Below are 26815 nucleotides of genomic sequence, written 5' to 3'. Positions count from 1 at the left end.
AAGAATGCAGAATTTACAATGGTACTACGTTGTTGAATACTGCCTATAATATATGCAATAAATGCCTTGTGAAAGATGTACTTCTTCAGCTTTGGAGGCTGACAATACGGCCGAAGCCGTAAGCATTAATTATAAATAAAATAAATATTCTCCCTAATTCTTTAAGATCTAATTCTTTCATTCGTAGAAGATGTAGTAAAAAAGTATCAGAGAGTTTTTAAAAAGGAATATCATTGATTCATTAGGTATTCAGTATATCGAAGAGAAACAATCAAAAGTTGCACTATTCTCGTCTCTTCATTGACTTCAATGCCGCACATTCCACGTATAAATTTATGGACAATGAGCGCAACGCGCGCAATCAGACTTGTATGAATGACTGACCAATGTCTCATGTCCTTTGACAGGCCTATCTCCTTTTGATCAATTCTGGATCAAGCAAATTATTATCAAATAACAATTAAAATTTAGAACGTTTAATAAAATCATTTCAAATATATCGTTTGATGACGATTTCAATAATTTTAACCAACCTGACATCAGTACAAATGTTCACCACGGTTGAACGGCTGTCAATTTTCGGCGAACGGTTAATCCGCCCGCCGGTTAATCCGCTCCCGGAAAATCGACGTTTTACTGTATTATTTTTATTCCTTTTCTTCAAAGTTAACGACTTTTTGTATCGTAAGCATAATGATATTACATAAACCAGTTTTTATTGTCATCACGAAAATAAATTGGGTAAGTTTTGTTCTTAAATTTGTTTATGCAATTATATTATTCACAACATTCCATAGTATGTACTTAGTCAGCAAAAACGTTTGTTTAAATTTTTTGATTAAGATCTATTGAGATCCATTCGCGTTAGGTGTAGAAGCGCCTTCATGTTATCGACAGTTTAACGAAGATGCTAAAGCATTCATGATTTGACGAAAAATAAATCAACGAAAATTGCATGAAAAGTGGGCAGGGCCTCAACGGTGAAGCTCCGCCTCAGGTTGAGTAATGATTGGTTTTGTGGTTGATAATTTTAATACAAAAGTTGCTAAATTTAACACATTTACAACATGATTACTTAACATTCATATATTAATTGTATGTTCAATCTACCAATTGTATGGAGGATGAATTTCCATAGCGCTGTTCCACAAAAAACATAAAGCAAAACTATAAAATAGTAGATTAAGAGTAACCAATGCGCTACTCAATGCCACACACCAAGTCGTCTGGATTCTGATCTCGACACGACCCTGTCCTAAAGTAGCATAAATAATACGAAAATTAAAACTAACAATACAATGATGGATAACTCAAAACACAATAGCTAATCGTGATGCATTCATGTTAATCCTTCACCAAACACGACCATAAAGACCTTTATGATTTATGAACTCCTTTATGAAAAGGAATTGTAGTTTAGAAACATTAAGAATATTTCGGTAAGTCGTACAACGCATGAAAACCCATCGTTCAAATTTTGTTTAGACAAGAAAATATCTTTTATAGTTCATTTTTAAAATGTTATATCGTATTTATGTTATTATTTAACATTTTTTTAACGAGTTTTTTTATATTTGTTAGTGATTAAGTAAGGATTGATAATTTTTTGTGCGCTAAGAGCTCTGTACTGATGTGGATATTTGTTTCCATTTTTTCATTGCAACGACATTAGTAAAAAATTTCATTCATAAAATTTCTCCTTCGCTAGGAGAGCAAAATGATCAATGAGTTTTGTTAGTCCATTTGAAAATTAATTGTTTTTAAAACCTATCACAAACAATAAATTATATACCCATCAAAGACATAAATAAAACAAAAATTTTCCCATAAAAAGATAATTTTCTAGACGTTTTAAAACATTTTCAAAGTGCAGATGTCCACCGAAGTTTATTATAAATTTTATACATTATCTAAATTATTTTTTATTGTTCAAAATCTATGTAGATATCGCACCGGTGTGGTATGCTTTAGAATAGACTGTGATTTTAGAAATGTCTGTTGATGTCTCCGTTTACTAAGTATCTCACACATTTTGTGCAAATCGCGAAGAAACCTCAATGTGGAGAGCTCTTTTTTGTTACAAAATTTTAAACCCCCTATACAAGGATGGTAAAACTAAAAATAATAACATGCCTTGAAAACACTGCCAAAATTTAAAAGAATGGCACCCAAAAAAAAAGAACTTTTTGAAGGCGTTTCGTTAACATTTATTTCGGCCGGGAGCCACAATGTTTGCACAACTTTGCCAAAAACTTTGTGCAAAAATATTTAAAAACCACACTTTTTTCTGGGCTTGTGTGTGATGAATTTTCACAGACGTTTTCCTACGTGTCTTTGAAATGATCGCCATTGTGCCACTAGAAGTGTTGTATGGTTTTCCGTTTTTTTAGCCATTACATCTATCCTTGCATGGAGAGCATTTTTTATGGAGAGACCCCTTTATGCTGGGGGTCATTTAGAGTCCCCAAAAAATAAAAACCAAATTAAATATATATATAAAAAAATATCGAACATTGACTCCTGATCTCTTGCTCATAATTATATTGTATCGGAACCATGATTTTTAGCCAACTCGTGCATTTGATTGATTCTTGGCTTTAAAAAATTACATTTTGCTCAACAAACAGAACCAGTTCTTTGGAATGTTGAAGGCTGGTTTAAAACGCAAGCAAGTTGACTTATTTTTTTGGTCTCCTTTTTTTTACTAACCTTTGTTTATTGCCCCAATGAATGTGCAATCGGAACGGTTTCAATCGATCACGTAGTGTGTGGAAAGTGTGCAAACGGGTGCACTTTTGTTTTGCCAGTGTTCTCTATTCTGCTTTGCTAGGTAAAATTTATGGAACGATGGCACTTATTTGCGATGCTCTACCTCAACCTGGTTCAATGCGAACATTATAAGCCTATTTGTGCCTGTCGACACTATACCGTGCAATGGAGGTTTTAAAAATGTTATTATTAAAAGTAAATGAAAACAGTCGAGTCGTTGCTGCATGATGTGGGGTAGTGTGTCAATAGATTTGTGGGTCAATTTCTTCAAAGACCACATGTCTTAAGCCCTGCACCCTTTCCCCTAGGGCGTGATACATCCATCGTTCAGGTGTTTACCTGCTAAACTGATGGACTGATGGACGATTGGCTTTGCATTGGGGATGTAATATCTTGTTTGGATCTATGTGCAAAGACGTGATGAACGCCAAAAAGAATTGATGTAAAATGAAATTATTGTTCGGTTCCATGGTGTAATGGTTAGCACTCAGGACTTTGAATCCTGCGATCCGAGTTCAAATCTCGGTGGAACCTTTGCCCGAAACATTTTATAAATGCAACTTAGCAGCAAACTCTATCGCATCGTTGTTTTGGTAGGAGCCGTTGGGCTAAGGAAACATAAAGTTGTTATATATTATGTATGGTATGTACATATGTGGTGTATCACAGTTTGTTATTGTTTGTGTTGTCTTTCGCTCAGCAATCTTCTTTTTTTTTAATGTTTTCCGTAAAACATGCCGATTTTAGTTACGTCTGAAGTTGGTTAATATTTATCACACAAAATTTAACCACACAAAATTTTATATACAAACTCTTCATGAGACACACGTTTACGGAAATATGAGTTTAATAATGATAATATTACGATCGAATCTTACAAAAATACAGAAGCGCAATTCGTTTAAACATTCGTCTATACGTATAATTCTTTTCCCCATACTGCTATTTACATTTATTTATTTCGTGAAGCAAACAAACAAAAGCATATGAACATGGAAGAAATCTATACTTTTTTTAAAGTAAAATTCTAACAAATTAACTTCATTTAACAGAAATGGTAACAGTTTGTTAGGCGCGCTTTTAACTCGCATGCGCCAACAACTAACTGCGCTGTATCACCTACCTTGCTTCATGGGGGTATAGCTCAGTGGTAGAGCATTCGACTGCAGATCGAGAGGTCCCCGGTTCAAACCCGGGTGCCCCCTCGTGTGAAGCTTTTTTTTCATTAACCAAGTTCTATGGTGATGTGTGATACCTGTATCCATCGGAATAATATTTCATACTTGATGTATTAGCTTTGCTTTTTGCTTGCTTTTTTAAACAAACTTGCTGTTTTGGCTGTTTAATATATTCAAAACTTAATATGTTTAGTACATTTACAAGAAAAATTGGATGTGTGACTGCAGGAGTTAAATTAGACTAAAGAAATGTTAAACAACATACATTTGTTGTTGAAGCGTTACAAATACCAGAAATATTCATAACATTAATTTAAACATAACACTACAGAAGATAATATTGAAAAAATGTGCGTATCTACTTTTAGCCATACAGTCTAGTTATGTATTTCACGTTTTTCAATAATGTTGTTGATTAGAAAAAAGGTATCAAAAAAACGTAAAAACTTAGCACAAAAACAAGTCTCCACGTAACGTAATGTCTTTAATCGTAGTAATTTATAGTAATAATATTGTCAAATAATGTCCCAAACCATGTTTGCTGTTTTGCGTGAAACTTCTTGCCCCTTTTGGTTTGTGTTGGCCACAGCTTGATGAGAACGAAGTCAGCACAAGACGAAGGGAGCCACAAAAATGAAAAGCTGGTAACCCACTTTCAAACCCCCAACTAGCCAATGTGGCAAATTCTAGCCTGCCTAGGCGCGTTGTACGCCATCGCTTACTGCCACATGGAGCGTCAAGTGCGGCAAGAAAGACAAACTACAACAGCCTTAAGAAAATCGCAAACGGCTAGCCCTTCGCCTGCTTCTGGCATTACCTTGCCCTCCGTGTAGCGTGTTAGTAGCAGGTTTGTGCTGGGCTAGCATTTTCCAGAAACGGGGGAAGAAAAGCTTCCTACTTGGTGCGAACGTCTCGAACACCGCTGGTGTAGGAATTTAAGACTTTGAACTGTAGCATGCAATGCCCACGTACCAGTTGATGGTTCTTTAAATAAAAGGGTAAACAAAAGTACGTAAACCTAAAAACTGAAATCGATCACCTTGCGAAGGAAAGATCTCTCTCTAAGGAAGCTTTAGATAAAAAATGATAGCTTTTCGTGTTTCATCGGTGATTACAGAAACATGCAAGAGAGAGTCTGGGACAGATTTCCCCCTAAAAACAATCATTTCCACGCCAAAAACAACGGCATGCTGCACAAGAAAGGACACTCTGTTGAGCGGCAATACCTAGGAAAGAAAGGAAGAAGTGCCCATCTCAGGATCAAATAACGAAACCATCTCAAGGCAAAATCACCCTCATCGGTTCATTCGGTTCGATTGTTGTGGGCTCGCTCACACAACCGTTCCACGGGCAGCAAACGGGGATTGATGATCACGCGCCGTTTCTTTCGCTCTTCTACGAAAACCGCGATCTCGGGCAGCGTCGTGAGCGCGCGTAATGAATTCCCTGTAGCGTTTTCCCCTGTGTGTGTGTTGGGGTTGGTAAAAGCGAAAAAGTGAACACAGCGTGCAGTTAGTAAGCTGGCAGTTTTCGTTAAGTAAACAACTAATCCAGTCCGCTGTGTGACAACTGTTTTTCGGCTCTATCGTACGTTTTGCCAAGCGTGATCGTGTGCCGTTGTTGGAGAAATCTAATTTTTCTATTACCTTTGGTGGATGGTTGTGAATTTGGTTAACCAGTTAAGCAAAAATTGGTACATACGTGTGTGAAAAATGTGCGAAATATTTTGTTTAACGCGACCAAAGGATTAAACGCAAGGTTATTAAACAGTGAGAAAAATTTTAAAAAGTGAATAGGAAGTGCTGATTTTTACGTGCATAGAGGTGATTTTTTTTCTTTTTATGACAAACAAGCATGCAAACAGTGTAACTTTTTTAAATAGGTAAATCTATTTAAGTGCTTTTGTGTGTGCTCAACAATCGGTGGCACTATTTTGTTGCTGAAACTGCAACAAATGAACGAAAACAGTCTTTTGGGAAAGAAATTTTTTTTTTAAACCAACTGTATAAGTTTGCAGACTAAGGCATAAAAATAACGAATTGGTAGAAAAGGTGCAACGTGTAAGTTTGGATGGAAAATCCTAGATCCTGCATTAATCAATATTTGCTGTGAATTGTGTAACCGTGTGCAAATTGCAAACAGAATTGTTGGTGCAAAACATGTTTGTGGTGGTGTAGTACGACAACGGCATCAATTTAGTGACGAGTTGCATTAAAGTGTAGTAAAAAGTTTTGGTTCCACTACCGGTGGAAAACCATAATTGCCTTAAAATTTCTACAATACTTATTGGAAGTGAAATCGACTACAGTAAGTATAGAAATGCTGAAGATAGAAGTGTTACAAAATGAAGTCGATTAGCAGATCACCGTTGCATTAAGTCATATAAATGATATAAACGATCAACTTCTGCTTCTGCTTTCGTGCCTTCTGCCGTATCTCTTTTAAACTGTGCTTAATTTAATATAAAACATAGAAAATGATTAAATTTTCTTTTTGAATGAAACCGTTTTATTCCATTGTTTTTGACTATTGTTGCGTCTGATTAAGCGATCCATTCATGGTTTGGAAACATTCGCATCCCCTTGAAAACGTGCACTTAGTGTCACATTTTGCTACCTACAACAGTGTTGATTATGTTGCGATCTATCAGCTGTTGACAGTCCTTTTGTTGAATGTGCATTCTGCAGTTGCACACGTACGCAGTTCGCAATTGTGCAGTGTTTTGAGACAATAAAAAGACCGATCACCATTGCTTGACGCACCTTCGCAGTGCATTTTAGTAGTATCTACTATCGGGTGGCAACCTGCAACAACGATGTGTCTGGCGTTTAGCCAGTGGCCAGTTGCGTGATATGACAGGTCTTGCGGGTACTATCACTCCGCGATATCAAGTGCAGCCATGGCCAAAGGATTGCATTTTCCTTCTTTGGCACGTGTTTGCTAGAGTGATGGAGCAAGTGGCGCTAGCAAGTTACATTCGAACGGAAGTAAACGATTAAGACCTTGGCGAGTAGAAGATTGTGTCAAAAAATTACTCCTTTTTATGAAACAAAATTATTCCTGTATTCAAGATTTTTGCGTTTCAATTCTTCTAACCACAAAAAAGGAAAACAAACATTTCCTTTCCACAGTTCACCAAATACCGCACCATACGCTAGTAGCAGTTTAAAATTTATTGTTATTTGTTTATAATTTCTTTCCACACTTTAGTCCCAAAACAACTCCATCATACGGTTGAACATAACATTATGCGCTTCATTCAAGCGGACTGATTAAATTGGCTGTCAGTACGGGGGATGTACCCATTCGGGGAGTTTGATTTCTCTATACCCAAAACAAAATATCAATTAGCGCACTTGTCACAAAAAACATTTGCGCGAACAACGCATCGGGAGTCGATTGATTGTGGTGGATTTCGTTGAGAAAAAAAGCCTTCTCCCTGATAAGCGAAGTGATCCTCCATTATCGCTTGAACGAAAGTGAACGAACTTTGGTCAAATCTACTCGAAAGAAAAGGGCCACGACAGCGCACGAAACCTATTTCGGCTGTCGATTTCAATTCCATCCGAAGGTTACACTGCTATTGCCGTCATTTATAATTTTAACATTGTTGATAATGATTCGCACAAGAAGAGCGTGTCACAATAAAGCTTTTGATAATTCATGTTGGTGCGATGAGGATCGCAACGGTTTTATTTTTTGCGCACGTTCGCACCATAGGCTTCAGTTTCTAGAACATTAGCGATCGCGATCGTAAGTCTTTTTTTTTGGGCAGGATTTAGCCGATTACAAAGCAGGAAATTCCGTCCTAAAATGTTTCATCTTTTGGTGTGAAACCCATTTACGACAGGGTTAACTTGTAGAGTAATTGATAACGATTTGGTGAGGCTGAACTTTGATACAACTATTCTATTGATCTTGATGATCTGATACTATAATTTTAAATTATTGGAACTAATTTTTACATTTTTGTGAACTAACTCATCATGCCAGTTCGTATATGTTGTGTAGGTTGGCCTACTAATCCCGGACTTATTAGCATAATTAGGCCCAACGACATTTTTTCCATGAAAGGTCTCCAAGGTTGTGCGTAAGTGTATGCAAATAATTGCCAATTTAGGTTGTTTTTCACTATAAAAAAAATCGATAATGATCTTGCGTTAAAAGAATTCCGCATACTAATTTAATCCGAAATTTGTTTACATCGGTACACGTTGTGCCTCTAATTGATGAAACGCATCCATTGCTGATTGGGCGTATCGACGTACAGTTTTGATTAGGTTATCAATTACGTCTGTTTTTTGTTCTTTTTTTCTTTTTGTGCACCCTGTTGATTGCGATGTACCACAGGTTGTTTGTACACTTCCTTTCGTCCCGTTTGTCTAACATTAGGAATAGCTGGAGGATATTGGGTGGATACAGTGTGATAGCGCATGATGCGTTTCGCAGGACCTGTTGCTTGCGTAGAAAGGGTATACGTTAAAAGGATCGAATTTCGATCCATTGCGCAAGGTAGAGAAATAGAGGGATATGTTTCACTGTAGTTGGATTAGCTCGATGCTTCTTTTGTGTTTCGGGGGTTGATTGCTTAAGGGACAAAGGGGCATTATTTCACTAATAAATTTACATGAAGGTGGAAGGTGTTTACGAACAATGATCAATAAAAAAATGCACAATTACTGCCAAAAAGATCATCATAAACATAATAATTTATACTTTTATGTTTTTATTTTCAGTGTTGGCGACAACCGCCAACAGTGACATGGCGCCGCCAGACGGGCCCATGCAATACGACTCGAAATGGCCATCGATGGTAAGTTAACAATTAAATTTTTTTATAATAAAAAAAAAATATTAAAAACACTGAAATTATGTGCACATTTCTTGTATGGGTTAGAATTATTCTTTAATTTATTCTATTTACAAAATAAACATTTCATTTATTAAAGCCATAAGTGTTATATGAAACCCATAAGCATGCTATGAAACACTTCGGTTTGGCATAAGAAATTAATCAAGAGGTATTTAAAAAGAAAAAAAATCAAAATTCTTGAACACATTTTTTACCATCTTTGAATCATCATAAATTATTTTAATTGCTATTCAACCATTCAACAAAGGATTTTACGCTTACGCTAAACCACAATCAGTATTATGCAAGTGTAATCGGATTGTTTATTTATTTGGCAAAATTTATGTACCAACATACCAATTCAAAAAAAAAACAAACAAAATGTTAGATTTTACAAACAACACAAAAAAAACACCCGCTGCTTCTCATGCTAAGTGAAGAGAATCTAACATCTCGTTGTGATGTTTGAAAAGGTTTGTTATTTACATAACAACAATCAGCAAATGCTCTATCGTTAAATTGTTATTGATTATTGTAAACAAATATTTTGCTTTTTTCGTGAATAAGACCAAAAAAAAGTTGTTGAAAACAATAAACTTGAGAATGAAAAGAATAGCTGTAAGCCATGAGAGAAGATCATGCGTAAAAGAACTACCATTTTATGTATGTCACTTTTGATAAACAAACTCTAGCTCTTATCAAAATCTCTTTTGGGAACCATTTTTTTGTTTTCTATAGGACAAAAATCTCATCTCTTCCTAACTCGAAGGGGTTTAAATTTTCTTCCTTAATTAAAGATACATTATTCCTACACAGATTTTGCGTTGCGTACAATGCTTACCTACCTATGACCAAGCAATCCCTCGCACAGGTGTATATTTCACGTTCCCTTTAGCCTGGAGGATGACTGCACGGTGAATTTCCGTTCCCTAGCTACCATTTGTTCCCTGTTTTTTTGTTGCTAGACTTGTAGTGTCTTTCTAACCAGCCAAAATTGAAACCGATACTGCTAAAACAGCTCACCGGCACGCGACCCTTCTATATCGAAGGGTTCATCGTTTTCACCCCCGAGCCAAACGATGGTCGATTGGGCGGAACGTCTCATTAACCTATTACCAACACTGATTACCAGCGAGCGAGCAAGAAATGGATCAGCTTTCCTTACGTTTTTCGGGGGGCAAAGTAACATCCAACATTTCGAACATTTTCCCCATCGTACAGGGATGGGAAATTCGCATTGAAAACCGTGTACGCCCATAGCAAAAGGATCCATTAAGGGAGCGACATGCAACAGTGTGTTCTAACTATTCTGGATGCGGATCAGTTTCGGAAACGACCGCATTTCGGGGTGTTGGAGGGAAAAAGGCTACCGTTTAAAATGTATAAAAATAACGTCATCTAAATTACATCATTAATTCCCATCAGACAACAATGGCCGGCCGCCGTGCGTGCGTGTGTGTCTGCTTCGGACGTTGGCGTGAATTTAAGATACGTGTTACACGGGAGCTGCAAATGGAAGGAAGATAAAAAAAACAGAACGATCGAGGTGAAATGAAAGCGAACAGAACTAGACCTAATTCTGGGGTCTTCTTTTTGGACCCTCGCGCACCGAATGATGCTTATGCTTTTTTATACACTTTGGCAGAATTATGTGATTCAATGGTATTCAACCATCGTGTGGGTAGGACAAGGGTTGGAAACAGCACGGAACGCAGGCTGGCGGATTAGTTTAAACCGTGCTCACGCACAGGTGGCATCAGGGGACATGGACCGGAAATTTATAGGATCGAAGAATTATAAGTAAAAGCAACAAAAAACCTCCCCCTTTTACCCCATGCCACATGACTGTTTCCTTCGGTTATCTAGCCTCATATTTTTGTGCACGCGTGCGGTTCGCATTCGATCTCCCTGTTCTTTTCAAAACAATGTCATTGGGTAACCTAACGTATAAATATTGGTTTCACACCTCCGGCAGTGCCACCATCCTTTGCAACAATCGGTCACATTCTGCACCAGTAAAGTAAGCTAATTCCCTCACAACTTTTCCCGCCGTTGACATCCGTGACATGCTGCTGTGAAGATATTTGATTGTTTGTCTTTTTCAATCATAATTTCATTTCCACGGCAAGTGTTTGTTTTGTTTGCGTTTTTCCGTTACAGTTGATGCTATATATTTTGTTTCGTATGGTTAGGTGGTTGGGGAAACTCACACAAAAAAGCTGGCATAAATATAATTCAAAGGTCATTGGTTAAACATTTCATAAAGTGGTAAATCATGTTCAAAATGGAAGAAACTTTATATGACCTTAAATCGGTTTATGCAAGATCAAATCTTCTAAGTTTGATCTATCAATAAGTATTTTTAAAATCAAAACTAAGCCTTTGATGATCTTTAATATACAAACGTTGCTTTTATTTATAGATTATTTTAATATTTTTATTAAAACCTGAGAATCGGTTTAGTTCTCTCCTTATTTTTATGAGTTTTATGAGCCATGGGCAAAATTACGCTTATCTAAGAGTATTATTAGGGTTGTCTTACACAAATTACTAGAATTTGACGAGAGATTTAATTTTTTAAAATTAAAACCATTTGTTTTTTAGGGTAAGTATTATAAAAAACATCAGTTTCAAATTGTTTTTTAATCTTCAAACCTTGACTATTTTGTCATAAGTTGATATTTTCAAAATTATAATCGTCAAAAATTCTGATTCTGAAAATTGAATTCTGAAAAATAATAAAAAAATAACTTTTTTCGAGCTTCTGAATGGACATGTTTAACGAGTTATACAACACGTTTAACAATTTTGTTTTCCAAACAGCGCCGCAATCAACCATTTTTTTAGATCCCTGAAAATAATCTTTTTTTTCGTATGAGAAATTTCTCTCTTAATTAAACACACCGATCAACCGGTAAGTTCAAACGGCGCGCCCAATCGAACATGTTAGTAAATTGTGAAATTAAGGACCTGTTTAGACGGTTAATAAAAGTTAGGAAATGATTTACGGACCCGCCCGAAGCACAACTCGGCTTTCTCTTTAATAAAACGCCATGTTTCCCCATCACGGATTCTTCTAAAGCGCGGCCATAAATTTTCTTCGAGCTGTTGAAGGGAGAAAACCACTCAAACATGGCAGCGCGTGCGCTTGCTCCGTCGACACCGGACTGCGAAATGGCGATCGACGAGAAGAAAGGCGCGCTATTAACTGGCCACTACACTGCGGGTCAGTAAATTGGGGACAAAGTTTACGACCGCGTTTGTGTGCTTTGCCTTGGTTCCCTTGGGATCGTTGACAAATGATTTGCCGCAGTAAAACGTTGTCGTTGCGATTACTGCTTCTGTGGGGTCATAATTTACAATCATCTTTGGCTGAGAGAAAGAACATTTAATTCTAAACACATGTAAAACATGAACGTTTAACACCATTTCATAATGCCCGTGTTGCGAATGGTGTTTTATGTGAAAGAGGCAAAAAAGGATGAGAAAAAAACTTTCCTCCCCGACGGGGAATCGAACCCCGGTCTCCCGCGTGACAGGCGGGGATACTGACCACTATACTATCGAGGATGTCGATAGAAGCGCTGCTCAAAGCTGTACTGCTACTTTCTCTCTGATTTCTCAGGTTGTTAGTACGCGTTGGAAATGGGTTGTCTTAAACTTTTTAATGTTTTTATTGAATCTTTTGTCATAATGTAAAATAATTTAGATGAGATTGCCATATGAACAAAACAAGGATAGCAAGAAGAAATTATTTTTTGTGTGTGATCTGTTCAGCACGGTTTGCACTCCAAACCAGTTATTTTCCGGAATGCAAGTGGTGGGACATAAAGATCGTGATTCTCCCATTTGTAAGCTTCATCAGCTTTCATTTTGGGGCGTGTACTTTGTGATTTCATTTTGAATGGCATTTTAAGTTTGCAACCATTTTTTCAATAAGAGTGACGTAAAAAGAAGTTTATTTTCCATTTTGTCTGGTGACCATTTATAAAATGTGTAAGTGAAATTTAAATGGAATACGATTATCATCATAAAATTCTATTCAGGAATTAAAACTGTGACGAATTATATTTTCTGCACATTTCAAGCTGGATAAAATCCACATAAATAATAAAAAAAAATAAGTAAAATCAGCAAGATAAGTAAATTCAAATTCAAATTCAACAAATCAAAAAGATAAGTAAATATGTAAGTATTCAACATATGATTATCCCAACTGTGCATCTACATAAAATTGCACGATTTTTCGTCAAGTATTACCTCACACAACCTATGATCACGACGGATGTCACAAGTATCGAGGAAGAGCATTTCTATTAAAAGGCAATGAAATTCCCATTGCAGAAACAGCTTCTGTAGTGTTATGTTTGTACTCCGACGGCAAGGTTGGCAAGAGGGCCGATGTTTTGATAAATCGGTGCAGCTAAAATTAACACCCACACTCCCCGGTATTGTGCTACCGAACGAACTACCGGGAAGTATTTCCTCTCGCCACTCACAAGACGGAAAAGCGACCAAAAAATGAAGATGTCATCGGACACAATGTAAATGAGCCAAACGACAGCTATTAGTTCGCTGTCAGGCACCTTGGGCCACGCGTTTCGGTCTACATTTCTTTCTCCCATTTTCCTTTGATTTTCCCACTTCCCCAGAGGTCCCGAACCATTGGAAAACGATCCGTCCGCACGGTTTCGGAAGTGATGCGACTCTCGAAATGCCTTCCGGAAAACAAGCTGCTGGTGTTGCATTTCCCACTCGCACTTGAATAATTGTCGCGGCACGCAAGGCAGTGGGAAAATTGAACCAAGCAAAAAAGAAAAGGTTCCTTCTGGGCGACGCACCGCGTTCGCTCCATTAGTTGCAATTCAATCAAGCTGAAAGACGCATACCGAAATGCTTCCCGAGTGGACTAGAGTAGGTAGAGAAGATACGGAGCGGTTCGTGACAAGAGAGCCCTCAAAGTGGTGTCCGATCAGCAGACTGGCAACATTAGACTACCATTTATATTCGCCCAAAAGCCGTCCGCCGACCCGGTGTCACTCTTGTCGGCCTTTTGCTTTCGCAAGGACCCATTGCACTGGGTCGACCCTGTGTGGCAGTATTGGGCCACCCCTCCAAGTGGCCCGCTTACATGGTGCTGAGATGCGCTCTTCAGCGCTATACAGCTGTTCCGAATATTTCAATTAGAATACAGCAGCCGAACCACTTGGAGGAGTGATGAGCAGGAGACACACACGCACAAAAAAAAAATCCGAATGTTTTCTCCCTTTCCACTCGTATGGTATTTTTTCGGAATCGCTTACCCGAAACACCTACACATTAAAAATAGCGATCTCTACTGTCCCGATGTGCTCCAAAGCATCCCCACGCACGCTAGCAGCACGCCTTTTCTTCTCGAGGTGTTCCATTTCGTGCCCGGTATGTAGTTTATTTTCCTTCTTTTTGCTTCTTTATCATCCAACAAAAGTGTGTAATTTTTCGTGGTTCACTGGACAAGCATACGGATCAAGCGACACATGCGTGACACGTAGAAAAGGCACAGCAAAACACGAAGCAAAATCCGGAACGGATGCGGATCAACCAAAATGGAGTGACTCGTGAGAGTGAAATGAGAAGGGGGAAAGGCGTAAAGGTTCGGTGGCGACAATCATACTCGACATAATCGGGTGTCGTAAAATATGAAGTGATAATGTTTTCCATAACCTTGTCATACAAGGATACACTCTTGTGTAGCGTTTCAATCATGCAGCGGCGTAGAGTTTGTGATCGATCGACTGATCGAGGTGTGGTTGTGTGTAGAACATAACGAAATCTTGTCATTTTAGTGTGTAACAATTGAGTGGAGGAGGATGTTGGAGAACCGTGAGCATTATAATGACCTGATTTAAATTCCGTTTTAGGTCACTAATTTTATTATTATTGAATCAATATTTTTTGTATTTTTAATCACACTTTTTTGTACTTTTTTTATTAAGAGACTATTTTCTATCTTTCACTTATTTTTAACATTCGTTAAAATTCGTATCAAGAAAAGATCAAATTATTTGAAAATTAAAGAAAAAGTATATTAATTAATAACCCACTAAATTTGAAAACTCTGTGTAATGTGATGTGAGAAAAAAAATATAATTAAAAGTAATCAAAGCAAAACTTTACTCCACACGCACTCCTGTAAGACAATCTTCCCACGAAACATTATCCGGAGCAAATTGTTTATTTTTTAACACCAAATAGCTTCGCCGGTAATAATGATGTTTCCTTGTTCGAAATTCAATTTATGACACCGTGTAAAGTAATCACATTTTATGAGCTACCATAAAACGAGATATATAATTAAGCCGGAACGTATCACATTGTGAAGTATGTTTTCGTCACCAGCGGGCACCCCATCATAATAGCGATCGTAAATCAATACACTCTCTTACGGCCGCCGAAAGCAGTTCTTTAACCTTTGCATATCAGCATCCAAATTAAAATAATCTACCAAAGATTTCGTTGCCTGTGAGCGTGCTAAACGATGATGGAAATACGATCAGTCCGTTTGCTAGTTAATTTTCAACAAATTAAAAAGTATTAAAATACATTCATCGGGTCTAGCTGTAGTAGGGCTGTGTATGAAGCAAATAGATTGTCATTAAATTTTCACCACCTTCTGGGAGAGGGCGCCTGGTGTCGTAATTCATCTGCCGCATGAAGTGTGAAACAAATTTTTCGTTAACATACCTGACGACCAGACGGAGCCGCATCGTACAAGTCGCAGTGGAAGCTGGGAAATGAGAAAAATTGTTTGAATTGGTCAAATTCAATGCAAATTCTTGTCCCGTATGTAAAGGAGTTAATGGAATATTTTTCATGACATCTTAATGAAATCAATCATAAAGATGATAAATGAACTATTTAAAATGTGTGCAACCTGTCGTTTTAATTCGTTGCTTCTTCAATAAGTCACAATCTCGAATTGCGTTGGGTAAACGCTCTGCAGAAAAGCAGCAACATTTGTCATCGATTACCATTCCGCGATGACAATTGTTTGTTATTTTTATCGTGCACATGAATCATAAACGTGCCACGCAGCAACGACACAAAACCGAGACCGAAAAAGTACAGACAAATCCAATGGAATTCTTTGCGCTTCCTTCGGCCCAACCACGGCACGACACCCTCCGCATTGCGCTCTGGAGTTAATGCATCTGCCTGCCGCCGAGCTCGCCCGTGTGGACATCATCGGCTGGCAGCACTGGGATTACGGCGGAAATGTAAATCCCACCGAAAAGCGGAACGTCACCAACCAACCAACACAAGCTCCAGATACCTTGGTCTGTCATCTGTTGAGGTCGCGCCGAGGTTTTGTCGTTGTGGTCGGGTCGAGCTAAGCATCTCCACGATCTTGAGACCTTTGAATATTGTCCCTTGATTCCGTAAAACCTGCTGCCTTCTGTGTGTGCCAAGTAACGTGCACGATCAATGTGCAGCTGTGAAGATCATGTTTGCCTCTGCTGGTAAATTGCATTCTTTGCAACCTTTTTTCTCCTTCGTATCTCAAATTTCCCAGCATATCGATACGTACGCGACGGCTATTGCTCAGGGGTTCAAACACCCGTCTACTGACCTTCATGTGGAATTCGAGATAAAAAAAATGAAACCAATTTGACGCCTATTTGACACGCTCCAGAAACACTGCATGCAAGTGGCGAATGGTGGTTCGAGCCATCGATTTGCGGCAACTCGTTACCGATAACTGGATCGGAACCTGGAGGATCGAGAACGCAAAGGAAATTGCCATCGCCTCCAATCGTCTAACCCACAAACGACCCTGTGCAACCCTGTGCGTCATGGGCATTCGGTTACTATCAGCAAAACACATCTTTCTCCCCACTTACTGTGCACGATCGATTCGTTGCCGATGCCGATAAGCTGCGCGGAATATGCAATTGCGCAGAATAGACGACATGGAATAAGAGAGCGAAATGGAACTGCGCCGTGGCATCTAAGCTGGTTAAAATTGTGGCTGATAGAAAGATGTGTTATGTGTGGGGAATTTTCCACAAGCAGCTCGGTAAATAGAATTGAAAAAAAATCTACTTGCAAGCTGTGTGATGAAATAATGGAAACAATTCCACAATGCAATAAATACGATGAATGTTATGAAGAAAAATAGAAAGATCTTTTAAAATATATGAAACAAAAAATGAAAAAAAAAATGAAAAGTAAAAAAACATAAAAAAAGAAAATGAGAAAATCGCGTAACATTTTGTTTGACAACCCTCAACGCACGGAAAGTGCAAAACGAGTATAATTTACGAAGTCGGCGGTCAGGGTTCCGTTGTTTACAGTAAACATCAAATTAACAATTTCGATTCACCATTCAAATGCATCACAGAAGGCAGCAAAAGTGTAAACGGAAACAGGAAACCGTAAAGCTTCGCGCAAATCGTGCAATGTCAAGTATGCTAAACAACAAATATGTCCTGAACGCTTTCACACCGTCAGCGGGATGGTGCAAACGAAACAGCATAATCAACTGCTCCTGGCCCCGGGCAAGTCATCGTAGCATTTAAGCACAAGATTTATGGCGTTGCTTTGCACTCTTAAATTAGAAATTGTACAACAAAATGGTGATAAAAATCGGGCGACTAGAATGGTGCGAATGGTCGAAACGACACTTCCCAACCACAGGCTTGGAACAGAAAGTCGGTGGTTTATGTTTCCTTGTTGTTCCCGTGTTTTTTATTTGTTGCTTCACACAAATACATACCCGGCTCATGAAGGTGTGAAATAAAAACAAAACTCGGTCAGAAGGTCACGGGACGCCTAATGCCACCCCAAAGGGCAGGCCAATAAAGCAAATCCAAAATGAAAAAAAACTGTATATAGTATTTCACACAGGATGCAGTGTTAATCCGAGCGGGCCGAATTTTTTCGCCCGTTGTTATCAATCTAAATTATTTGACTGATACAAATGTAAATATTTTCGTTTGCTGCAACCGTAACACAGTCGAGCGCGTTCGTGTTGGCTTGTAATTTAGTGACAGTCGGTGAAAAGTTCTGGCACGATGTTACGGTGGCTTTTACATGTGGAAGCAAAATGGCGCAAAGGATCCTTGTCGATCCGTTATGGTACTCGTGTGTGATCGAAAGCGTACAATAAACGATTGGTGTCAATACAATCAATATTAATCCGCATTAAGAGTAGTTATAATATCATCTTAATATTTCTGTATTTCCTTGACACAAAAGTATTTTTTTCGTAAAGTTTCATTCATGTCTTGTTTTCTTCAATTAATCTACGCCTAATGTTGCTTCCTTGAATGTGAAAAAATTCGTCGAAAATAACCACTGGTTGGTGTGATTAAGTGTTCGAAATTAGTGAAGAGCATTTTTCATCCGGCACCCGTAAGGTTTTCGTTGTGTGAAACCTTAGCATCATGATCGTACGATCGTAAGAAAAATGGAGGAACGTTTTTCCGATGAACGTCAACGCATCCGACGAACTGCCATTAATCACGAACTAATGGATCAAAACCACGCTCAAGCATTTATTCATTCGGACGGAATGCTTTCATTCGTGTCGAACAGTATGTAACACACTGCATTTGATGGGCACGATTTGCATGTGGTTTTCCCGGTAGAAAGGAAACAATTTAACTACTGTAGAAAGGTAAAGATTGTATGAACACTTTGCATGAACATTGTATGAACATTGCAAACAATTTTGTAACGTCTTTTTGTTAACGTTGTTTGAATTGCAAACTAATTTAAAGGAATTTGATTTGATTTGAGAAATATGATAAGAGAAACCAGCGACTTAATGCAGCTGATTTTTCATCGTTATTCGTTATTTTCACCATGATCAAGTACCAGACCAGATCGCGTTTATGTAAAATTTAACTATCCATCTAAGGGTGAAAAAAAGTCTGGAAAATCCTTAAATGTAAAGCACGAGACATTCGAAAATGATAAAATTCCAAACGGAGGAATAAAAGTTTAAATTTTATTTCTGCTTTGTTGAAGTCTATCAAAATCGAAATATACTATAAACTGATGATATAGAAACCCAATAGTTTGTCCTAAATCAAAGTTTTGAAGCTTATTTATTAACCTAATTATTATTATTAATTATTAGCTTATTATTGGCACCAGCACGATCACAAATCGATGTCTACAATCAAAAAGGACTCTACAAGTGGGGTCGTCCGGTGTCTTTCCAAAAACGTTTTCAGGTACAACGGAATAACTATCAATTTGGAAGATTTTATTATGTTTAATTCCTGACTAATTTAAATATGTTTAATTGTTTAATTTAAAACAAAAAATTCTTTTTTTCCCTAAAAATTCCTTAAATTTCTAAAATTTTATAATTTTCATAAAATTATAAAATTGAATATTTTTTTATCTAGTCCAGAACAAAGGCTTTAATAAACACAAAAACAAATTATTATTTAGTTGTTAAAAGTCACATGTTAAAACCTTATTTTAGTACAAAAAATTTTGAAGTCCAATTGTTTCCATTGGAAAATTTGAAATTTTTGAAGGATTTTTAGAGATACCTCTCTACTATCTTGCTTTGCTATTTAGAACCTCTCTACTAATATCGTGTTGGCTTTGAAAAACTCTAAAATATGATCTCTAAAAACTACGCCACTTGCAATCCCACATGACACCTTTGGAAAGTGTGAAATTAAACACATCCATGTACAGTCCAACGTCGGTGGTCGGAGCACGTGTCGTTTGAACTTGATACCAGGGAATTCATTCCTGCCAGGAAAAAAAGTTGCCTTGATGATTCGTTACCTCAATTAGAGAGAACTGTGTATCAAGGGTTTGAGATTTCCCTGGAAAATGAAGTACTCGTAGCTCGTGCTTCAATTCCGAAGAATTGTTATCTGACGCAAACCAAAGGCACATCCCCCAAGCGCCTGGTCATATCAGGTTGTACAAATGTTCTCCCGTGACACATTCATGATTGCATCGTTGTGGCCCGATTCGTTCCCCAATGTCAAGGCGATCTTCGTGAGAAAATCAGGACATTATGGTGCGGGACGGTTGCTATTCTGCTGTGCTATTTATGTCGCACAAATAACCAATTCAACCTTTACGGATGTAATGGACGCATATCTGAAGGAAAGTCATCGATCACCGTGAAGAAATGACCTAGAAAAGCGGAGAATAAGTTTTATCTCACCGTTGACACAGCATTTCGCGATACTTGTCAAACCCAGCCCGACACTAACTGATGCTGAACCTGATCGTTTGGTACAAAAATAAAAGAATCGAGTGCGAAAATGGTTCAAGGAGGGCATCAGTATCACACACCATACCAAAACCTGATGAAAAGTGCAATCAAAATGTGTGTGGGCTATTTTTTAATTGCGGAATAATTGTTCGTTTCATACAAGCTACGATAAGCGTTGTAGCATTCCGAGCTGTTTTTCGCGATTTTTTATTGCTTTAATATCTAGAAGTTGTAAAATGTTAAAAAAGGGATATTTTCCTGCATTTTTTTATTCTCGTAGGAATATCATATTTTGCTGCACTCAATGAAGAATTTCGTCATTATTTTGTTTGTATGCCTACAGAGCACATAATTTACCGAATATCAAAAAGAGTGTTGAATTAAGATGAAATTAAATTAATGGAAATAAATTCGATATCGGTAAGCTTTGACAATTTCTCAAAATACATTTAATTTTGAGTAACAGCATACGATACGCAAAAAAAGAAAAAGTGGTAGGAGAAGCAAGACAATTTCACCCGATGAATGAACTTCCGTGAAGGAGCGTGCCTTTCCGTCCATTTTCCAGACGAGCAAGCGCGTCACAACAGATGCAGTGTAGCCTGCAGTTTGTGCACCGTGTGGGGTAACTACCTCTAGACAGTTGCGTTTGTTATGAGTTCAAAAGCCACACACTGACGTGGGTGTCTTGGCTTCGGTTGGTCAGATTTTTTGTTGCTAACCTACCAGCTGTACAGATGAAAAACGTAATACATTTAGCATCGAGAAGTCAAGAATTTGTTCGTTTCTTTTTTTCTCCTTTTTTGCACTAAATCGTGTGTTGTCACGTAATCACGTTGTTGGTCCATTTTCTTCCGGAGAAAACAGATCTCCCTTGCGATCGCCATCATGCTGCTGCGGCTAGCACGAAACAAACAAACAAACAAAACAAAAAAGGAAATCCCAAATCCGATCGTGCAATCGAGTGCCTTCGCATGCAATTCAAGTCATTGGCTTGTGCATTCGTAGACAATGCGAACAGGGGTTAGGATTAAAGGAGCGCTGGGTGAACCGAAAGGGAAAGCCGAGTGTGTAAAAACGGATTTTCAATGATCCGACCGCAGTGACCGACCGCGAGCCAAACCCAATCCGTGGCACGTAATGGCCTCGCGATTGCGAGTGATTTATGGGCGTAATTAAATCACTTCATGGTATGCCTTCTCGTACCGACGGTTCAGCGCGGTTGAAACTTTATTGATTCCTTTTGTTTTTTCGTCTACGGAAAGGTAATTTTACAAACCGTGCTCGGTACCATTTTGTTTTCGTACACTGCACTTGGTGCGTTTATTACACCGTCTTCATATCTACGTTTGCGAAACAGTATTGTTTACGCGAGTGCACAACATAATGGATGCATATTGAGACTGGGCAGCAAAGAAATGCGTATGGTAGAAGATATAAAATATAAATTTGAAATCCTCTAATTTCCAACTGTGCTCATGTAGGTGTGTTGTGAAATTGATTATTTGGTTTATCAGTTTTTGATACCAACAACGTAGTGCAAATTTTATTATTTTATCTAAAGGAATTTGATCTTTGAAGTGATCAGTAAAGTCATATTTGTTTCGTCCCAACAAATTCTCTGCAAACAGTGATAAATCCGTTACTTAAATCTACCATATTATGACTTGCACATTCTTTTGTAATCTATACATAAGGACAATTATAGAAAATGGTACTCAAGATCGTTTTTATCCATTGAATGTAGATAAATATATAAATAAATTAATATATGGTTTACTTCAATGACCATGCTTACTAACAGTGTAGGTTCAATTCTATATTACATTTACTGACACATTTTGGAGTATTTTTACAGAACATCATCAGCATGCCGACCAAGATCAAGCAGGAGGGTTTCAACGTATTAAGTCATCTGGGTACGTAACGTTTTAATGTTGACCAAGTTATAATAACATTTGTAGATAATTTATACATAGTACAGCATATTATACTGCTACTAATAAATGCCGGTTCGATGAGGTTCGTAACTAGGTTTCTCGGACAGCTCTGCCCAGTATCGCAGCTGTCTCTATCAACAAGAGTTGCTACCCATTAGCAAAGGACACCGGCAGACGTGCCATCATTGCTGTGGCCGACTGCAAATGAACATAGAATTGCCATTGACACTAGTAACGGACTAAGTGGAGCATCAATCCATTCCACAGGCCAAGCCTATCCATTTGCGGTCTATTTCAATGATGAAAAAAAAACGATGCTATCAGTTTGCACTGACCCGTTATGACCTTTTTTCAATCGCTTATCAACACGTACTTCTCGGGCTTTTTTCCACTAAGATGAACCAACTGAAACCAATCGGGGCCCTCGATGAAGCCCGTTCTGTTGCGTAAAAGCCTCAGCTCGAAACGAGAGAAGCCAATGCATCTTGACCAGTAATTGTCCGGTGTGTGCACCCGTGTACGCTCGTGCGGCCACATGTCCGTAACGATAGGACAGGACTTCAAAAAAAAAATACATACACACGAGCTCTGCCGAAGATGACTGGCAGCATCTTGCTAGTATGGTGCGGCTCTTAGTTCCCGTCATTCGTGGCTACAGATGCACTCTGTTACAGAACTTTGATAACACATTCAATATAGCCCAGAGTGGCGTGTATTTGGGAAATGTTTCATTCGTAACTGCTGCGGGAATGTTACTCGGCATTGTCTGCATGTTTCTATTGTTATCTCACACTCATACACTAATAATGCACTGATTTCAGACGTTTACCATCCCCTTGCAGTATCATTACCGGCGTACGATCAGGTGAAATCTTCATCGCCCTCCTCCCTTCAGCAACTGCCGACCGTGATCGAGCGCCTGCACGAAGAACCAGGAGGTTCTCCCGATCATCAACACCAACATCATGCACAACAGCAACATCAACAGCAACATCAGCAGCAACAACAACAACAGCAACAACTTCATCATAATATAGGATCGCTGGCACTATCTTCCAAAGCGCCCACTCAAGGACCAGACGATCTTCCAAGCAATAGCTTAGTATCAGACGATCTACATGGTGGACAGATACCGGCGACGCTACCACAACCAAACTCCACTAACAACAACAACAACAACAACAATAGCCACACGCCCAATCAGAATCAATCCACTAGCAATCAGAGCTCCACAAATGCGACCACCACCAACGGGACAGGATCAGCGGTCAGCAACAGTAGTACCAACAACAGTAGCAGGTCAGTAGAGATGTGGAACATCTGTAGAGTTTAATATATTGATGCTTTATTAGTTCGTATTAATCTGAACCTAATTTTCAGTCTTTCCACATACGACTGCAGCTCCACCACAAGTCCCACGGGCAGTCGCAACTCCAATGTCAAGCCACCGTACAGCTATGTGGCGTTAATAGCGATGGCGATACAGGTAACTTGAGTATTAACTTGTTAATGAATTGGAATCATGTTTGATGCAAGGTGTTTACAGTACCAATCACAAGTACTCCTCAGCTACGTCTAGTACATGATATATGAGAACAAGAACACGCATTTATACTAACTGATGCACACTATTAATCCTGGCGTTAAAAGCTCATTCTGTTAAACACGGCACCTATCCAACACATCAGGTTGACACATTTTGTCGCAATGTCTCGCAATATGATTGATAGTGCTATGCTGCTCGATAATATGCATTGGAACAATGTCCTGTTATATAGGCCCGATTCGCTTGTATCTTGCCACGTGATGCAATTAGGGAGCAAAATTGATGTACATACCGGTAGAGTCAAGCACCGACGATCGCAATACGTCTTCAGAATCTTTCGTAAGACGTGAAACGTCAACCATCTATCCCCAGCATCCATTACCATTATTTCTCGACTCCCTCGGTTGCCGTGTACGGTTCGGTACCTTACGTGGCCCTATTGCCCATGTTTGTCCCCGTACATGGATGGTCCAATCAACCTGTTTGAGTGATGGTGGTGACACAAATTATATCTTCAAGCTGCAGCCTACCGCATTTGCGCTCTCGGCTGGCAGTCGTGCTGAGCACACAATTTATAAATCGCAGTTTAATCCAACGCCAGTCCTGGCTGAAGTGTCTAGTCCCACAACGTCGGATGGGTCGAGATGGATCGTTGGATCAAATTCTTTGCCGAATGTGGGAGGTTTGACGATGAGATCGGAGCTATGAGAGAAAATGAGCACGATTATTAACGCATCGTAGTTTATATTTATCATCAAATGTCGCCGCATCGGATCTTTTACCCGCTGCTCAGGACAAGGCTTCTAGCTAGGGAAGTTAGCGAGTAGAAGGTTGTTTCTATGAGGAAAATAACGAAAAAAAAGAAAAAGGGGCTTACAGTACACCTTCCGAGTTTATGGTGAAGTTTTGTGATGTCAACCAAAACATCAGTGTATCTTAATTAGTTTAACTCATAAGTTGTTTTGTTTCAAAGTATCGAGAGAATACGTTTTTCTAAATATTTCCCTAAACATTATTCACAAGCTTCAACATTAGTAAAGGCTTTCAACAATAGTAGTTTAATAAAATTACCTTAAGTGAATTACTTATATCGACTAAATTTCGTGCAATATTAAATTCTTGGAAGTATGACATGATTTGTCCATATTGAATGAGTTGGCAGGATCAATTTTAACTTTGTTTAGAAAATCGTTTACTGGTGTTTGGTGAGCCCAGAAAACCCCTAAGTCTTCGTTAAATGAATGAAACAGAAATAAAAAAAAACTAGACCTCAGATTACTTGAAGAATTGGTTGCGCTTTGTTTGAACATTGCTAGAATTTAATGTAACGCCTCGAAGATCCCTACTTATCAGTGAATTCGGGCTATGTTTCCCTTCGCTTTCTTTCCGCTTATCTATCCACCAGAGCTCGCAAATGAAACGTGCGACGTTGAGTGAAATCTACGGTTACATCACCTCGCGGTTTCCGTACTACGAGAAGAACAAGAAAGGCTGGCAAAACTCGATTCGTCACAATCTCAGCCTGAATGAGTGCTTCGTCAAGATCCCACGGGAGGGTGGTGGCGAGCGTAAGGGTAACAACTGGACGCTGGATCCACAGTATGAGGACATGTTCGAGAACGGAAATTACAAGCGACGCCGGCGGATGAAGCGTCCGTATCGGACCGGTCACTATTCGAAAATGTTCGGCGACTCGTACGTGACCAACCCGGGCAACTTTGGTCATCGACCGGTGTTTGCACAGAATCCATATCAGACTTATCCGCGATACGATGCTGGGTAGGTAGCTGAAAACAGCTTCGCCTAAAGCAATACCCGAATGGGTGTCATTCGGTTGAGATGGTTAGTCATAGAAAAGTTTTCCCATCCACAGGGCGCCCTGGATGCCAACGACTCAGCTCAGCAGCTACACGTCCTGTTCCAGCCGAACTAACTACTCTTACTCAACGCCGGTGAGTTAGCGGGGCAAACTATTTCCGTAGACGATCGTATGTCAACCTTTCTTTATCTAGTATAATTTTTCACAGCTACAACAAACGGTACAACCGGTCACGATCAACACGTACGGATCGCTATCAAATAATTTGGGTAAGTTAAATTTATTCATTGATGTTTTCTATAGATTTGGATGCTTTGTAACATACTAATTTGAAAATTTTATACATATTTTCCACAGATACCTTCGCCGTTTCGGGCAGCACAACACCTCCATGCGCGCGTCGCTTTGAGCCACACTACCCCTATTGGGATACGACTTGTAAGTTCTACCATATCCTTTACCAAAATCCTCACACATTCGTAACTGAATAATAACTAAATTTATTTCTCTTGCCTGTCCTCACTCCACACAGTGCCACTTCCGGTAGTTAAAGATGAGCCCACGAATCAGATGAGCGTTACCTCGTCACAGCAGAACTCCTACCAGAAGTCTTACCTATCTCAACCCTAACGGCTAATGGTCAGTGACGTGTTGAGCGTTTCGGACCCGACTGATGGTGTAACGGGCGATTCACAATCTTGTGACGACAGCATCATGCGTAATCTTTGGCAACTATCGTCATATCACCGTCGGCGTTTGCTTCTGGGTGATTCTTTGAAGAGCTTTTAAAGCGTACTTCGAAGGTACAATAAATGCGTAAATAAACGCAAAAAAGATGGACAAATCTTTGGAGAGTTTATCGTTTAAACTGAATCCCCAAAGATATGTATTTGATGTCAGCTATGTAAATTTGTTTGTTGCACCCCTTAAAGTAAGTTTGTTTGTTTAAAACAAATCCGTAAGGATTAACTCATCTCCTTTCCGAAACGGGAATGTAAGCGCAAACCTTTTAATCTCGTTGGCAGTGGAGCATAGTCTTTTACCGAATAAAAAGTTTTTGCTCATAGGAACTACTGTTCAACAAATAAATTTTGAGCTTTTTATTTATTGAACTACGCATGCAGTTAGACAGAAGCTTATTACTTCGCAAAACAATATTCATGAACCAATTACGAAGGCTTTGAATTGGAGTTCAATCAAGGAAGTATGCAAATTACCGTCCAAAATTACTACTGCTTGTTAGAAATGGAGCCAAGAATTCTTTTTTACTGGGGTAACAAAAGGTTTAAACGTTAGGTAAATAAATTCTTAGTAATCGTATGGTTAGTTCTGCACTGTACAGACATCAATGTGAACATTAAATAAAGCGTAATGTATAGTAAAATACTGTCAAACAAATAAACAAATAATTCTCTAGCGTTTCATTCATCGGATGCCGTTCTCGCCGAAAGTAATTTATTTTATACTCCTTCCCCGTT

At 38.7% G+C, this 26815-nt stretch overlaps 1 protein-coding gene and 3 non-coding genes across 7 annotated transcripts; 3 read left to right on the top strand and 1 right to left on the bottom strand.

Moving 5' to 3' along the window:
• Nucleotides 1-3231: 3231 nt before the first annotated feature.
• Nucleotides 3232-3303, top strand: Trnaq-uug (transfer RNA glutamine (anticodon UUG)). Its single transcript has one exon. It is a non-coding gene; the product is annotated as a tRNA-Gln (tRNA).
• Nucleotides 3304-3902: 599 nt separating this feature from the next.
• Trnac-gca (transfer RNA cysteine (anticodon GCA)) lies at nt 3903-3974 on the top strand. The gene has a single exon. It is a non-coding gene; the product is annotated as a tRNA-Cys (tRNA).
• Nucleotides 3975-5441: 1467 nt separating this feature from the next.
• On the top strand, nt 5442-26770 carry LOC125763759 (forkhead box protein I1c-like). 4 transcript variants are annotated; one of them, XM_049427212.1, is made up of 10 exons: nt 5442-6254; nt 8684-8760; nt 21891-21951; nt 22815-23271; nt 23353-23458; nt 24924-25297; nt 25392-25470; nt 25546-25606; nt 25695-25775; nt 25870-26770. In XM_049427212.1, coding segments are annotated over exons 1-10 (1395 nt in total). In that variant the 5' UTR covers nt 5442-6253; the 3' UTR covers nt 25968-26770. The 4 variants fall into 4 exon arrangements, with proteins under 4 accessions (XP_049283169.1, XP_049283167.1, XP_049283168.1 ...); XM_049427210.1 differs by having other exon boundaries at nt 5443-6254; nt 22794-23271; XM_049427211.1 differs by having other exon boundaries at nt 5444-6254; nt 25531-25606.
• On the bottom strand, nt 12298-12369 carry Trnad-guc (transfer RNA aspartic acid (anticodon GUC)). The gene has a single exon. It is a non-coding gene; the product is annotated as a tRNA-Asp (tRNA).
• Nucleotides 26771-26815: the final 45 nt, after the last annotated feature.

Source organism: Anopheles funestus, chromosome 2RL (assembly GCF_943734845.2).
Source record: "Anopheles funestus chromosome 2RL, idAnoFuneDA-416_04, whole genome shotgun sequence".
In the NCBI taxonomy this organism is placed as follows: Eukaryota; Metazoa; Arthropoda; class Insecta; order Diptera; family Culicidae; genus Anopheles; species Anopheles funestus.
This window is presented reverse-complemented; position numbering and strand designations above follow the sequence as displayed.